This window comes from Cryptomeria japonica, chromosome 1 (genome assembly GCF_030272615.1).
Source record: "Cryptomeria japonica chromosome 1, Sugi_1.0, whole genome shotgun sequence".
In the NCBI taxonomy this organism is placed as follows: Eukaryota; Viridiplantae; Streptophyta; class Pinopsida; order Cupressales; family Cupressaceae; genus Cryptomeria; species Cryptomeria japonica.
This window is the reverse complement of record NC_081405.1, coordinates 123,042,869-123,060,321: the sequence shown is the minus strand read 5'-3', so window position 1 is coordinate 123,060,321 and position 17,453 is coordinate 123,042,869. Positions and strand designations below refer to the sequence as shown.

At 37.0% G+C, this 17,453-nt stretch overlaps 1 protein-coding gene across 2 annotated transcripts in view; it reads left to right on the top strand.

Annotated features, from left to right (window-relative positions):
* The first annotated feature begins 403 nt into the window (after positions 1–403).
* LOC131026679 (transcription termination factor MTERF6, chloroplastic/mitochondrial) overlaps positions 404–17,453 on the top strand; it is a 79,737-nt gene continuing 62,687 nt past the window's right edge. The window contains exon 1 of one of the 2 annotated variants that reach the window (XM_057956606.1): positions 404–2,192. In XM_057956606.1, coding sequence (XP_057812589.1) covers positions 765–2,192 — 1,428 coding nt within the window. In that variant the 5' untranslated portion in view covers positions 404–764. The remainder of the gene's footprint in view (positions 2,193–17,453) is intronic. The other variant, XM_057956605.2, reaches the window with a different exon arrangement.

Genomic DNA, 17,453 nt, shown 5'->3' with positions numbered 1-17,453 from the left:
TATTGATTTCTTTTAATTTTATTAAATTCGTGACTTCAAATCTATTTCCTTAATAGAGTTATATTATTCCTCATTTTGCGACATTATTTCCTATTTAAGATAATACATTTTACTAATGTAATAATGTAATTGTAAGAAGTATTTCCATTCTACCTATATCTTTAAAAAATTATAATTAAATATTTCAACTAATATTTTTAATAAAAAAATATTAAAAATATTTATTGAAACCTCAACATTATCTTAACTCCTTCAACTATGCCTATTTGATTTATTTGTTGCTATGTTTTTTAGAAGGCATTTATTTGATGACGTGACTTAAACCGTGACAACTCAGCAAATAGATAAGAGTTCGTAAACATGGCAGGCTTTGTTGGATTTCGATATTGTTTCCAGCCACACGTTCATTCTTTGCCACCCTTATCTCATCTTCTCTCTTAATTCCTTAGACAAGATAATGTGGGTACTTTTTGCCCGCTCCAGACTATCTCATCTACCTACCAATACTGCACAAACTCAAGAACAATTCCTCTTATTACTGCGTTTCAAATCGTACAAGTAAGTTGAAGTTGATTTCAGAAGCCTCAATACTCACCACTACTAAACTCCATTAATAACAGGGCAGCTGTAACTAAGTCATTGAAAGTGTAGATATATTTATAGGATTTTTTATTAGTGTTCAGAGGTCTGTGTGGACTGTACGTGGTTGTTTTGAGCTGGGTTTGAGCTATTCATGTTTGTTTTGAGTTGGGTATGAATTGTTTATGATGATTCCAATAGCAAAAGATCATGGGTGCCTTGTGCACCTGTGGGGAGGATTCACTCATAGATATCATTATAGGGAACAGGGGATGGGTCTCTTGCCTCTAGGGGGATGTCATCACTTGCACAATTACCAGACTTCATTGTTTCTCCAGGCTAACAAAATGGTGGTTACAAAGGCAGTGAACCAGGCTCATTCTCCACTGGACTCTTCTTTATCTTTGCCTCTGCATATCCAACCACTTCCTCAGCTGGTTCTCTCCTCACCCATTTGCTATGGATGGAAAAATGCTAACAAAACTGGTGGAGGTAAAAATCTCCTTCAATCTCAATTTCAAGTATTACAAAAGTGTTTTTCTCTCAAGGAGAAGAAACCCTTAAATGCCAACACTGCAAGGGTTGAAAACAGCTCCATTGCTATTGAAGAACCCAACTCTGAAGAAAGAGGGAGGATGAAGGAGGAAAGTGAAACAGAACATGAAAGGAATGACAGGAACAGATTTATACACATTCATGAAGAGTTGACTGATTTTCAAATTTTTGAAGGAATGGACATGTCCTTAGCAGCATATAGAAGATGCTTGAAATATGCATCGGAAACAAACACCGCAAATGTAACAGGTGTCATAAGTATTCTTACCAATACAGGTTTGAGCAAGCCTGAGATTGGGTTTATTTTAAGCAAAATTCCCTCTGTGTTGAAAATTAAACCCATTGAGCTTTCTAAGATATTCAATGTGCTATCACAACTAGGCTATCCAAAGAAATCACTACCTGGTATTTGCCTCCAGTTTCCAGGATTCCTTGAATATGATGCTGATGAACTCAGCAAGGTTTTTGAGTTCTTGCAATCAGTTGGGATGACAAAGGAGGAACTTGTGAAAGTTTTGCACAATAAGCCACAGGTGTTTAGATACCCAGCGGAAAAGGTTAGTTTCAGTGTCAACTGCTTGCTTCAGGCTGGTGTCCCAAATGATTGCCTTTGTAAGATTCTATTGAGAGTGAGTAGGCTGTTCTCCCCTGTGATACAACATAACCTCAAGGCCCGTTTGGAATTTCTAGTGAGAATTGGCTTAAAACCCGACATCCTTGGAAAAGCCATTCTAAGGCGGCCCAATATTCTGGGTATCGACTCGGAGGCCAGTAGCAGTTCTTATACATACTTAAAGCAATATGTGACTGATGATGATATTGTAAAAATAGTATCACGGTATCCTGATGCACTGCTTATAAATCCAGTGAGAATGGGACAAATATTTGGATATCTTATTAAACGTGGTGTGAAGCCAAGGAACCTAGGAAAGGTCATAGCAAGGGGACCTTGCTTGTTGGCACACACAATAGCAACAATGGAGTCAAATATTGACTACCTAAGGAGTTTAGGAGCAAAAGACGATATTATTAGCAAAGCAATCACACGGGGTCCTCAGGTGATGCTCTTTTTAAACAAAAAAGTTCAGTATATGTTCATATATGTTTGATGATTGGACACATGAATCTAATACATTGCCCATACTGTTTATGTTTTTTACTCTAATCTGATGATTGTAGGTTAATCTTCTAAATGTTATTATTTGCAGGAGGTAATGAACTTGTTTTTGAAACCATATTTCTACATAGAGAGGAGTTTTTGCTCTGTTATTTCAATGTCTTCCTGACCTCTGGCTGTTTTTGAGACAGAGCAAAATCTAGAGCTATATTAGATAGGTATATTGTTAGAATATAATATTATTAGGGGTGATCATACTTTCATAACATTTAAATATTGTTTTAATATAATATTATAAAATTTTATATTTATTATATGTTTTATAAAATATACGAGATTTAAATAATTAATAATTTTATAAATTCATTATATTATTAATTATTCATATTTTGAATAAATGTGACTACTACCTTTTATATATTTTGCCACCCTTTCTTCTATATCTAAGGATCTTTCCTCTCATTAGAATTCATGGGGCATTATTTACCAGGAGAAAGTGAGGAAGTTCAATTATATTTTTTTAGAATAAATGAACTTTTTAAGATGAAAAGATTTTTCCATATATATTTATATTTTGTGATGTGTTGAATATATGCATTTCATATGATCCTAATTTCCAACACATATGTATAGCATTTGTCTTCATTTTCAGATGAAAAATGGAGCTTAGACATCCGAGTAAAACCTCTGAAATACTCTCGTATACAATACTATAAGCTGTCGAACCAAATACCTTCTGCCTGGGATCTCCTAATCCATTTAAATGGTTACAGTGTGGTTAACATCAAATACCATCATATAGTATGAGCCGCACCATAATAAGAGGAAGTATAGATTGTGTGTCCACAGGATACGATTCCAAACTCTAATCTTACTGTCCCGGAAATACATGTTGGATATCACGACAAGGAGCACCATAAGAAGGCACTATTAACAATCTGGTTCACAAAAAAAATTGTTCCTTTTCAAGTTAAGTGGACCTCCCGATTCAGGTTTGAGCAAAATTTTCCACATCTAAATTAGAAATTCTGGTAATATCCACCTAAGCAAGGATGAGATTTTGAACACTTATATTTATGTTTGTGTGCGTATAATCTGTTATTTGTATGCTGCGCAGTATTTTGTGTCCATTCATATTTCAATATGTCACATTTAGGTTTTGATTACGCAACTACTTAGTATTAGATTTCTTTCAGGTTGGAAAGGTTGCAACAGGAAATGAGATGATATTTTATTATAAAGACCTTAGCTTTTTATGTGCCATATCTTGATAGGAGTAGATACACTGCTTAGTATTTTGAGACAATTTATGTCCTCCTTACACTCTGTGGGTCCTGGTTAGATTTTATCATCTTGTTCCAGTCAAGTTCGTATTACCGTAGAAGGCATTTTCGTAAGTTCAAGAGAAACTGATGCAGGGGCATCCACGTGGAGGGACGCCAAGTGCAAATTTCAAATTTCGCTTGACTCAGGCGTTAGATTTTTAACTGTTTATGCTGGAAGACTGGAGTCCCGTAAAGACTCCAATTTTAGCAAATCTGTAATCGGTTCTGAATGTAACGTATGAGAGAGGGGTTGGCATTTAATGACTTTTTTTTGAGTGCCTCCTTTAGTCTGGGCGTAGCATTTTTGGTTTTGGTTTTTGGGGCAGGGTTTTCTGGAAGAAGAGAGGAAGAAATTCCATTTTTTTGGAAAGAGAGAAAGCTGGGAAATTGCCGTTTTTTTTTTCAAGGGTGGGAAATGATGCATTATTATTGCAGGTCTAAGGACAGCCATAGATCAGATTGAATGCTGCTATGAGAAGCCAATAGGTTAGTCTCTTGTTATATAAACTTGTTTCTTATTGCATTAACAAATTCTCTGGTTTTGTTGCATCAGTTTGGTGTTCAAACAAACTTATTTTTCTGATTTAGGAATCAGATTTGCGTAAGTGTTGAAGTGTGTTGCAGGTGTTTGTTAAAGGGTGTTGCAGGCTGTTACATCAGAAACTATATTTGATCAAGTGGGAATGGGTTCCAGTTGATTTAAAAATGGAAAAACGTGGAATTCCATTGCACTTTGGAGATCAAAACATATATTCTTATACTGGCCCAAAATGGGTGAAGACATTACAACATATGTCAAGGTGCGCATCCGGTGCAGCATCTCAAAAGCAGAAGTTGGAAAATACCAACTGTCGTATGTACTGGAAAAACCAGAGATGTCAATTTCCATGGATTTTTTTATGGAGTCCTGATTTACCTAGGAAAACACGACTATCTCACAGTGATAGGCTAAACGAAATAGCAGGATGTCATGACAAGCATCGACTAATTTTTCATTTTCTTCTGTCACTGAAAAAATTCTAGGAATAGAGCATAAAAACTCGATTGATCCAGTATGGTCCACAGACCATCTTGGAGAAAACTTGCCTCGACAATTTCAAATTCAACGTCAACAGATTCAACCATTTAAAATCCCTCATTCTAGACAGAAAAGAAAAGGAAGATACAGCATTACTTTATCATTTAAAGAGCCGATCTTGATGAATGTTACAGAGTGTAAATATGTAAAGCAAAGAACAAAATGTACGTTTGACTTATGTGGGGTTGGAAAAGTAGGGAAAATGCCTCAGGGCAATAAGTGACGTACTTAGAAGCTAATGCAAAAGAGTATCTTTCCAAGACTTGAAATAAGATGTTCTTGCCCAATCAAAGAGGCCTGGTTCATGGACAGAAACTACTTTTATAGTGAATGCTATGTCAGATTTCTTTGAGAATGTCTTAGCATATTGACAAATTCATAGTTTGAGGACTTGGCGAGTTTTGGTAAAGACTCGTGGGACTCGCAAGTCCTAAGGCTCGCTTAGTTGACTCGCCACGGACTTGCGAGCTGAGTCATGGAGAGTCTCGGCCAAAACTCGCCGAGTCTTGGCATGAGGCTTGCGCAAGTCCTAGACTCAGACTTGCGAGTCTTGACGCGAGACTCTTGCGTCTGGCTGGGACGCCCAACAATTTTAAAAATTGGGTTTTTTAATTTTTTTTTCACTTCTTTTTTTCACTTTCTTGTCCAAAACAGGTCTGCTGCAACTCAAACTTGTCCATTTTCAATCATCCCAAAATATAATAATTTTGGGGGCATAGCCCTCGGACCCCCACTTCCAACCCGTTGGAAAATGAAAGTTTGTTTCCCCACACCCCTTCTATCGTTGGGTTTTTCTCATATCTAACACCTTGTGCAGCTTATCATTGCTGCCCCTCCAATCCATTAGGGTCTCCACTCCCAATCCCCCACTAGTTATTGAGTATGAATTATGAAATTTCAAATATTAAGTGTTTAAAGATCATATCACATGTGTAATGTTTGAATTATGACAAATTGATAGTCAAATTAGGCTTTTATGTTTTCCAAATGCATTAATTTCTTTTTGCTTTTTGTAAAACTATGTTTTTTTTTGCCGAGTCTCAAGTCCAAATCCTTTTTTGGACTGCCGAGTCCACGCCGAGTTCAAGTCCTAAAACTATGGACAAACTAATTACCTTTAACCATGTTGAAGCTAAACTTATTGTCAATATTTTCATCAACATCCTTGCAATGGGTTTTGTACCCATTGTCAATCAAATAATCCCATAAGATGCTAGTTAGCTATTTTTTCCCAACAGGTAATCCAAAACCAGATGCAAATGTCCCAACAGGTAACCCAAAACCAGATGCAAATGTCCATTTCCTTGGAACCCAAAAAAGCATATTGATGGGTGAAGAAGCTTGTTGAAGCCTACAAGCTGGTGTATATGTACCTGCTTAATTACCCACTTTCTATTCAATGCTTGAATTATAAAATGGAACTATCTCAAAGGCATAAATAAAAGACATTCACTCAAACCAAATATCATTTAAAAAATAGTGCTTCGAGTACTTATGTATAATGTTAAAAAACTGTATTTTTGGGGGTGAGGATGATAAATAATTTATCCCAAAATCATTGCATTATCTTTAAATTAAAATGCCTAAAGCTACTAAAGAAATTTGAAAGGAAGAACTTTAAAGCATAAAAATTATTCTAAACAAAGCTTAAGTAAAAGTTAACTAAAAGAAACCTAATAATAGGATTAAAAAATCCTTAAGATGGAATGACTGGAGTGACATTTGGTAAAAACCAAATTGGAGTTTCATCAAAGAACTGTGGCGTATTGGAAGGAAAATGCTCAAAGGAATGATTAGGAGAGTAGTAAATCTAGATCTGAACTCGAGCAAAATGTGGTGGTACATCAATGTTGTGGAAAAGAAAGGAGGGAACCTATAGAGGGTTTCAAAAGGGGTAATCAACAATATGATGCTCCTCGGCTACCTATCTAGGAAAGATACAATGGTGGGCATAGATGCTTGCGGCTGGCTCTTGGAAGACAACCATCGTATACAAGCCCTTTTTGTGAAAGGATCTCCACAATCACACTCATTCAAGCTCCCACAAAAGTGACAAGACACATAGAAGCTATGTGGAAGCTGTTCGTGAAGATTGGGCATGACTTGAGCCTAGGGCACAAACTTTTGATCCTTGACCTCTTGATGGGAGAGATAGAAGAATGGATAGGCTTGATGATGTCCATGATGATGCTTTGGCAAGTTTTATCAATCTTGTCTCACCCAGAAAGTGAGATGAAAAGGTGGGGTATGAAGGGCATAGAATTGTCAGATCAAGCCCTCTATCCATGGAAAAGAATCTTTACAAGTTAGCTTTGGAACCTAAAGAAATCAAAAGTACAATCCCCCTTATTCTTTGGAGAGGCAATTGGTGGATTTGGAAAACAAAGCTATATAATCAGTAAATTCTCTGGCACCTAGCTTGCCATGGAAAGGATTGAAAAATGGATTCTTTCTTTGTGGGGATCCTTGGTTCGACTTAAGTTCTTGCCCAAGGGACTTTTTATTGTACAACGCTCGAATGAAGAGGAATGGAAAAGTATTTTTGGTAGGAGCGCATGGTTTATAGAAGGTTTTAAGATTTTTTTATCATGAAATGCTCTCCAAAAATTTTTCCCATGAGATTTTGTATTCCTAAGCGTCTAACCTTGTAACGTTGGGACCAGTCATCATCCCATTGCTTCAATTACATCTTGGCATGATCAGAATTGGTTTTCGATGCCTTGCTAGTGCTTTTCGCAACTTGGGTGGAGTATTCAAAATATACACTTAAGTTTCAAATGTTTACTGTTAAATTATTTACTTAAGTAATATTTTATTAAAGTTTCTTTATGTCCCCTCAAAAGTGGATGCCTTGGGAAAAATGAAAGTGCGACTTGCACATGAAATTCATTTTAATAATTCTAAAAGGCCTTTGGTGGGAAAAAGAATTATTTAATATTTTCAAATTGGTTTTTTCCCAACAAAGCTCTAAAAGGAGGTGAAGGGGTCTCAGTTGCATATGCTGAATATTTGAAATGATATGCTTTCAGATTGAACCTACGAGTTCTTCCATGATCTTTATCTTAGGTTTTTGGTAGCACCTTGGCCATATCTTCCAGCTTTAGGAGGATTTATGTTGGACAAAGGGTGTAATGAAGGGTTCTAAGTGTACATGTTGATGCTGCTCTAGTTTAACCCCTTGTTATCAGACATGTACCTGATTGCTCCTCATTTCTGACTTGTCAAGTTAAATTTATCATTCTGGGGTGAGTGATCAGGTGTGTTGAAGTGGTTACTCAGATTAGTCATTGTTTGAGGTGTTATGGTGAACATCTGTAGCGCTAGGTTTTGCTGTTCCAGAACATATCAGATTTCTTTGTCTGGTTCATGCCATTTTCAGCTACCTGTTGGTTATGATAGTTCAGTTTTGGGACTGTTTGTGTTGTTTATTTGGCTAAGGCATCATTCGCTGGGATTATGGAATGAGTTTGATGAAGTTTGTTGTAGATTTCCTGTCTATTTCATATTGGGGAGTGTGAAATATGTATTGGAAAGCTCACTGGAATGTTATTTCGCTATTCAGCCTTGTAGAAGTTGTTTAACATGCATTTACAGACCTGTTCACCATATCAGCAAGTAACCAAGTGTTGCAGACCTGCAATACTTATTAATGCATTACCCAAGTTCTAGGTGTTTGTGGAATTGAGTTGGTGAAGAAATTTCCGAGAATTGCTCGCTGCCTAGATCAGTTGTAGCACTTATCCCAGTGTTTTTCTTGACCTGTACCAGCATATGACTATCATTCTTTGAGGTATTTTATTGTTTTTTACAAACTGGGATGTTATTTCATAATGTGGGGATCTTTGGGATGTGATTTAGCAATTTACATTCCATATCAGCTTGTTCCAGGACTGTTATCTTGTATCAGCATTTTATGACAGCTATAAATCACTGTTGGCATGATTATGTTGATGCTTTCATATTGGCAAATTTTAAAAATTGAGGGTGGTTGCTACAGACCTAGTGTTGATTTACAATTTACTAGAGGAGCATTGTGATCCGTCCATCCTTGAACAAATTGGAGCTTCCATGAGAAATTTTTTGAAATGTGATGAAGAAATTTTTAAGTGGAGTCTAGAGTTTATGCAAGAATATGCATCGTAAGAAACCCTTCAAAGATCATTCCGAGGTAAATATTTTTAATTTCAGGCATGCCAATTTGGCATCAATCTATTGAAGTTGAGATTCGTCCTCCTTTTTGTAGATTCTGCAAGTCTAGAGATCAGTTTTTTACAAGATACAAAGCAAGCCTTTCAAAGGTGAAAGATTTCTGAAAACCCTTTGAGAATCCTCACTTTGCTTTGGTTCCCTCTTTGAAGCTTGACCCTTCATCCTTTGGGTTGATAGTGTCACTTTCTCATCTCCACCTATCATCTAAGGGTGATTTGGTTCCAAAACCCCCTTCCCTACCTTGGAATGAGAACGCTCCTTGAATTAGATCAAATGAGCAGGCCACTTTAAACTAAGATGTGGTAGAAGAAGAAAAGATTGAATGAGGGGAGGATAAGGATATGTTTATTTCCAATTCCATGTACAATATCTCACAACAAGAGATAAAAAGTAAAGGCTGATTGTGGCTTGGTAACAAGGCTTGGTAGGAATGTGGTGGAGAAAGTCACCCTAGAGGAGATAAAAGTTGGTTTCCAATCTATTCTTAGTGTTGGCAAGAAAAACCAAAGCAAGGGGGAAGGGCCCCTCACAAGTGCCATGAAAATCCTATCATGGAATATTAGGGCCTAAATGACCTGACCAAAGATAATCAAGTGTCAACTAGAATTGCAAAAACCAGACATTATACTTTTGCAAGACTTTAACTTTAGTATTGGAGAAATAGGAAAGCTTATGCTAAAATGGCATAAATTGAAGGGAATTTTCACCTCTGCCTCATGTTCTTTCCAGGTGTCTTGGAATCTTATCATATGACATCCATTAGTGTGATGCTAATCAGCCAAGGATCAAATTGGCAATTATGCTTTTCCTCACCTTCTTCCTCTAATCTTAACTTTTATCTTTTCAATATATGGGTTGAATCCTCAAAAAAAAATTCCTTGGGACATCATTAATGCTCTAGTTGCATTGAATAAGAAATTAGTAGTTTTGGGCAGGGATTTCAATGTGGTTTTAAATATCACTGATAAATAGTGTGGCTTGTGTAGAATTACTCAATCTTAACATGATTTCACCTCCTTTGTGCAACAAAATTCATTACTTGTTCTAGACATCAAGCCAAGAAATGAAACTTTTACTTGGAATAATTGGAGGGTTGCAGTTGGAAACATATTTGAAAGATTAGACCATTTCCTTGGCTCCCTTGAATGGATGAGTCAAAGAAATCGTTGGTTCCCAAAATACAAGCATAAGCTTCGCCTCACACTCATTTATTCAAAAGGAACACTCCCAGCAATCTAACCCAAAACCCAAACCGAAAGCAAAAGAGGGGTCCCCATTTGTGATTGGGCGATGTGTGAAATGGTCACAATGGATACCTCATGATCCATACCATTGTAGGGGGGATGAGGATGACAAGGAATTCATTTCTTTTGATGTGCACATAAGAATAGGTTTGAACTCACGACCCTAATGAGATATTGTAGTTGAAAGTATTGGGGATTAGGATTTGGGGATACTTCATACCTTGTACCACATTACGAGTTTTCTTCCATCGTCAACTTCGAAAAGTATATAGAAGAAAATGTATGAAGTCAAGGATCGAAGATTCCAAGGAAAAGGTACCTGGGGGATGGCCAAAATTGTGACTCCAAAAGGTAACTTAGTGTGAAGGATCAGGGAGTTGAGGTTTGGATGAAAGGTATCTTGCTAATAGGAATTTAAAAACTCTGATAAAGGCAAGGAAAAGAGTGGAGGTCAAAGGAAACATGGATGTCAAAGGGAGAGCTTTGAAGTTTTGATAGGGAAAAGGGACAAAGGCATGTAATGGATGAAAAGCATGCCAAGATGGGAAAGTTTGGTATCTTGATAGGGACAAAGGAACAAGGTAGAGTTTCTCGGAAAGGCATACCAGAAAGGGAAACTTTGACATAAGCAGAGTCCTTAGAAATTTTAACACCAAAATCTCCACACTTGGAACTTTCCAAGATTCTTTTTAACTGAACATGAGTAGGCACATGGGTGATCTGGAGAACAACACATATGGAAAGTTTTATTAGGGGAAACCCAATAGAAAACATCTCAAATTGGTTATCAATGATGGAGATAAGAAGGCCAAAATGCATAACAGGGGGTAGGATTCAAGCACAATTTGGACACAATCAAATTGGGTGTTGTTGTGACCTAATCACACATCACCCCATTCCAAATGGGGACCTCCTACATTTTTGGTCCACTTGGTCTTTTGGGTCTTTTAGCAGTTTCTTCAATCTCCCCAGGTTTGCAAGTGTTTTTGTAAATTTTTGGTCAAGTCTACAAGTGTTTTGAGTAAATTTGACTAAGTCTGGAGTTTGTTTTGTCTATTTTAGGGTTTTTAGTTTTACCCTTCAGATTTAGATTTGAGGTCAATAGCTTAGGGTTTTGGGAATCTGAATGAAGCAATGTATTTAGAAACCTTCATGGAAGTTACCAGTGAAATTTGAGCGAATTTTGGGCACTTAATATTTTTAGTAAGTTTCACTACATGTCGGGTTGGCCTAATTTTACATTTAAACAAACTTACTATTTTTAGTAAGTGTCACCCTGTCTTGGTTTGCCCTAATTTGATGTTTGGAATTACTTACTATTTTTAGTAAGTCTATTTTTGGCAAGCAGTTGGCAAGACACTGGTGGCAGAGCATTCCTGAAAATCCAAGTTCCAAATCCATAAAGTTGAAAAAGCATATAGTTGATAAAAAATATGGCTGTCTAGAATTCTTTCCTAAAGTGGCAAATAGCATAGAAATTTATTCTAAGGTGTGGAAAGTTTTCCTTCACCTGAGAAATCCCCCTCAATCCAAAAATGGCATTCAAGTCCAGGTGATGAGCTCAAAATCCAAGGCAAAGGGGAAAGTTCAAAACTTAACAAAAGTCCTTCACACTTTCCAAAAAGCACTCCAAGGCAAGGATGGGCGCTAAAATCAAGACATGGAGGAAATTTCCATCACCTAAGAGTGGCGCTCAAGGAGGGTAGTAGGGCGCAAATATCAAGAGAGGAATTTTCTAAATTTCCAAGATTCCTCCTTCCCATGTGAAATGCACTCAAGATGAGGTTGGAGCGCCAAAACCAATGCATGGAGGAATTTCGCTCCACACCAAAAATTCCATCTCCAACTAGAAAATGCACTCTAGGAGGAAGTAGGCGCCAAAATGAGGTCATGAGGAAAAATGCAAACTTCTAAAAATTCCTCTACTTCCAAGGAAATGCACTCAAGGTCAAGTCAGAGCGCCAAAAGCATGAAGAGGAGGATTTTCCTTCTTCCAAATTCCTTCACCATGGTCAAATTGCACCCAAGGATAGATAGGGGATGCCAAACACAAGTCAAGGAGAAATTTTCCAAATTTTCCAAACTCCTAGTCTATAAGCAAATTGCACCCAAGGATAGAAATAGAACGTCAAAATCATGACATGTACGATTATTTTTTCATCCTCACAAAAAATTCCTTCCTCTCCTGAGGAATGCGCTCAAGGTTGAATAATTGCAAGGTACAAGGAAAATTTGGCTAAGTGTTGAAAATTTTCTCTCTCCAGGACTTGGGACAAGACAAAATTTCTCAGACGTGGAAAAATGGTCACTTGATAAAAAATCTTCCTTCAGGACGAGGTGTGTGCAAGAACACATACATTTTCCTTTAGGACGAGGTGTGCACAAGAACACATAAATTTTCCTTTAGGACAAAAGTCTCTCTAGAAAGATTTTCTCTCTCCTAGAATTCCAAATGTACAAGATTCCTTCAAAAGTGGACAAAATTGTTAAAATTCTTCCAAAGTAGGAAAATCATTCAAAAATATCTTTATGCCCCCGAAATGGAAAGATTTTCGTAATAAATGAGTTGGCGACATGCGAAGGAAATATTCCATATTTATGACACAACTCGAAAGTTTATAGAAGTTTCCATTTTTGAACTCAAAATGATGGCGAGGTCCACTTACATGGTGAGTTGTTGAAGGAATCATGATGCATGATTGAAGAAAATCAATGCAACTGCCAATTTTAACCCCTTGCCAACTTAGCAGCTTAGTGGGAGACTCTATTTAAACGACAATTTGGAATTTATTTCTCACAACGGTTTTTGGAGAAATTGGAAGCTAGAGAGAAGTGAAGAAAAGTCAGAAGTGAAGTTTTATTATTTTCTAGAACTTCTCATTCTTGGAGGTTTTTATTCATTCCAATTTTGGAATTGTCAGCCTGGATTTCCTTCCTCAATGGATTTATAGAATTATTTTGTCACAAATTAAATGTTAATTATTTTTATTTTGTAGGAATGGTGGAATCTAGCAAGGCGACAAGTACCTCTCGACAAGCACAAATCAAGAACGACCATTGATGATTTCTCCGGAGTCAAAAATCATTTCAAAATGGAGAGAAGTCAGTGACACCGACTTGGGAACTTTCAAGCTGGGAGAGTTCGAAAAAAGAGTATATGGAACAGCTAGACGTCTTCCATTAGCCATTGCCAGTAAAATAGTCAAAGCTGTCGGCTTCCCTCCTACCATCCAATGCCGTAGTTGATTATAGAATGTATGAAGCATTACAACGCTGAAAGAAGGGTGATTTTGGCACCTGATGGCAATCTCTTGGCCAATAGTATATCTGAAGCAATTGGAGAAACTTTTGGGATTCCTGCATACCAGTCCATGACATACAAGACCAAGGGAAGAACAACATTCATTTATGATTCTAGCTTTGAGAGATGCACTAGAATAATCAATAAGGTGTGTATACAGAAGGCGAAGCCTCATATTTCAAAGTGACCCAAGCAGATCACTAGCATGGATTTCAAAGAAGAATACGCTGATCTTGTACTGATGATGAGCAGTGTCATGGGGTGTCCATAGGCCTTCATGCTTGAATCTTAGATGTTTTACTTCATTAGTGAAGTAATGGGAGGCAATAGGGTAATAGATTGAGCAAAAGTAATCAGCAACAACTTGGACGAGCAACTGAGAAATTTAAAGTAATCTCAATCTTTCTATATGAGCTCATATGTTATTTACTTATTGGCTAGAATGGGCAAGTTAACGGATTGCCAGGCAAAGGACCCATGGGATGCAGACCAGGATAGCTAAAAGTTCATGAGTGCTATCTACAATTGCACTTATATGATCATACTTTCAAAAAGGCAAGCAAAACTTTCACTATGCATATTACTAGATTGTTGCAAGGAGGACTTCATACAATGTTGTCGCAGGAAGCAAGGAAGCTAGTAAAAAAGTATGGAGTCGGGTACATTCAATTTCCGAAGTTCATGTTAGCACATAATTTTTCAAATTATTTATGCTAATACTATTTGCTTATGTTTTAAACAAGTATTTTTTATCATGAGAATAGTTATTGCTGAAATTTTATGTGCATGAGTAATCCTACAACATCAATTCCCATCCATCTGTGATCTATCTCTAGAGAGTCAACCATCAGCCAAGCAATTAGGGGGTGGCACTGAGTAAAGATAAGGTTTTCACTTTGACAAATTTAGCGAAAGAAGCAAGATCTATGTAATATCTTAGAGGTTGAGCTTGTGTAAGGTTTTGTTCAGTTTATATATAAGAAATCATAAACATGTGTATTTCATTAAGGGGAGCACATTTTATAAGCATATCAAACCATCGGTGTAGCTTACCCCGAAGAAAGCACCTTAGCAAAGCCAAAGGTCATCGGGAAGTGATTAATTATCGCAAGAAGGAGATAGGAGTTATCCCGATACCCGATAGACACATCGAGAGGATATACACCGACTTAGTAATTACTAAAGTATCATTAGTGTAGCTTTCACTATCGGAACATGCAAATTACTGTTTTGTCGATAGCCAATAAGGCTATTTGTAAAACTTACACCGATAGGAAGAGAGACATTAGTCATCGGCATAACTTAAAGAGATCGGGATGTATCATTTCAAGCTATCCCGATACCCAATAGAAATAATAAAGCAGGAGGTTCATCGCAGAAAAAATAACTATCGGCATAAGCTATTCAAGGTTATGCCGATACCCGATGGAGGCATCAGGAAGACACACGCCGATAAACAACAAAGTAACTTAAGGAATGAAACATTGCTAATGGCACCAAGGGAGTAATTCATCGGGAAAGCATATACCGATGAGCCGTTACAGATGCAATTCAAAACTGAAACCAAAGCAACCTGTATTTAATGCTTACAATTGAGTAGATTGATGGCTCACACGAGGCGAATTAAGAACCAAATGCAGACTATGTCTTAGTAAAAAACACCCAAGGTAAGAATTATTGCTTACAGTTCTTCACGCATCATGGAAGCTTCAAGTTCATCAGTTTGGGAAGCTTCAAGGAAGAAAGAGTTGCTAAAAAGAGGACAACCTGTGCCACAGATCCATGATGGGTCCCAATGGAAAAAGAAATGTGAAGAAGTACAATTGGAAAACAAAAGGTTAAAAAAGCAAATGCAGAGTGTGAGGGCTGATGCAGCCTCTGTTTTACTGACCAAAAGATTTGAAAAGTTGCAGGGTTTCCTTGAAGATTTTTGGGTTGTTTATCAGAAGAATATGGATAATGCAATATCCCACAACTGGATTTATAACAAACTAGGAACTCTAATGCATGATAAGACAATGGCCAATGCAGATGCTAAAGTTATTGAAGGAATACAAAGGTTGTTAAAAAGGCATGAAGACTTTGACACAAAATTGCAAAATGAATTTGATGAATGTAAGGAAATAGTACAACATGGTTTTCCAGAGATTGAAGATTAGAATGGACAGATTAAGGATAAGGATAACTGGATTGTGGAATGCCAAAGTCTTCTCAGTGCTTCCCTTAACATTGCCCGGTTTGATGGACTTGACATGACAAAGACAATCGAGCACATGGAAAACTTCGTCACTCTGGAGATTGTGGTCAGAGATATTATCTACGATGCAAATACCTACAAATTAGAGGGATACTTGAAGCACATTCAGAAGTGCGATCAGATGCTTGGAGACCAGCCATAGATATCAAAAGATGTGACTTTGTATTTTATAGTTTCTAGTTTGTTAGGGCAGTTTCTAGGTGGTTAGTGTCTAGGTAGTTTTTGTTAGTTTTAGTTTTAATGAAAGGGTATGCCCTTTCATTTTCAAAGTGAATCCCCATCTATATATAGAGGACCTTTTAGGAAAGACATATAGCAGAAGTTTTTTAGTTTTTATAGTTTTACATCAAGACAATCTTCTATGCATTTCTTATGAACTCGTTGTTTGGAAGTACCAAGTTGATGGAGGATATGCACTGAAATCAACTGGTTTAAGTATTTTATTTTCAATATAAAGATTCAAGTGTTTTTCATTCATGATGGTATTTATCTTTTCAATGGATTGATCAATTCCTTAGATAAATCTATTTACATAGATTGTTTCATTGTGCAATCTTATGTTGTTGTAAATAAGATTGATTTGTAGTTTGAATATCAGTTTGAAGGATTGGTTGGCAAACTTTGAATTGTCTTATTGGTCTTTCAAAGTAAAGTTAAATTCGGTAAGACTAACTGGATGTTACATTTTAATTGCAATTCATATGGAAGCCTTTGAGATGATGGTCTTGTTTCATTAACAAGTTATTAAAACTATCTCTAAGGTTAAACGTAGGATTTTTCATTTGAAATGATATGAAACCAGTAAGGAATCAAGGTATGGTCTTTTATTGATTTTATATATTTGAATCAAGTATTTGCAAAGCAAGTTTCATCAAGGAATCATATTTCTAATTCATACAATCACTACTTTATAAACATTCATTTACAAACGAACAGTCACAGTTTTCAGATAATAAAATTGGGTTCAAGAACAATTGCCATCTTGAAGTCACTAAATTTCTTAAATTCACTATAGAAAAGTATTTTAACCTGCAGATTTAGGTTTCAGGTATAGGTTCACCCGCCTTGGTTTAGCGAAGCCTGAAGTGCAGGGGAATTTGATCTGTTGATCATTCCTGTTTGTTGACCAGGACTGATTTGGAAGTCATTAAGAGAAGTGGCAAATCTCTTTGATTACTAGATCGCCTCTCAAGTTGGTAAGAATCTGTGAGGTTATGCAAGTGCCAGATCAAGTTGAAGAAGATGAGAATACTGTTCAGCCAAAGTATGAAAAGGAGAAGGATAGACCTATTCAGGTGCCAAATTGGTCAGAACCAGAAGTTGATGATTTAGATGTCTTAAGTAGGCTAGTTCTGAAATTCACTAGGCATTGGGTTGAACGACACATAGCAAAATTGAAAGCAAAGAATACTCGCCTAGCCTACAATCTGATAGGAGACTTGGAATCCCATAATGAGGCAATTGAAGGGTCATCAGGAGCCTAGGCCAGGGAAGAGGAAATTTTGCAAGAATGAGTAGAACGTGGGAAGGAGAAAAGTGTTCCTTTGAATTCACAGCCAAGGAAGAGGAAGGAAGCTCAGTAGGAAGAGCTGCAGCAGCAGAGGCCAAGGATAGAAGAAGCACATTCACCTGCTAGCTCTTCTAGCGTGCACGAAGTTGAAATGTTCTCAGAAGGAATTGCAAGAAACTAGCCACATGAGGATGATGTTGACATGGCGCAAGCACATGACATTCTTAGTGTTAGTGCCCTCCCATAGGCCTGTTCAACAGAGAAGTCAAAGACAATAA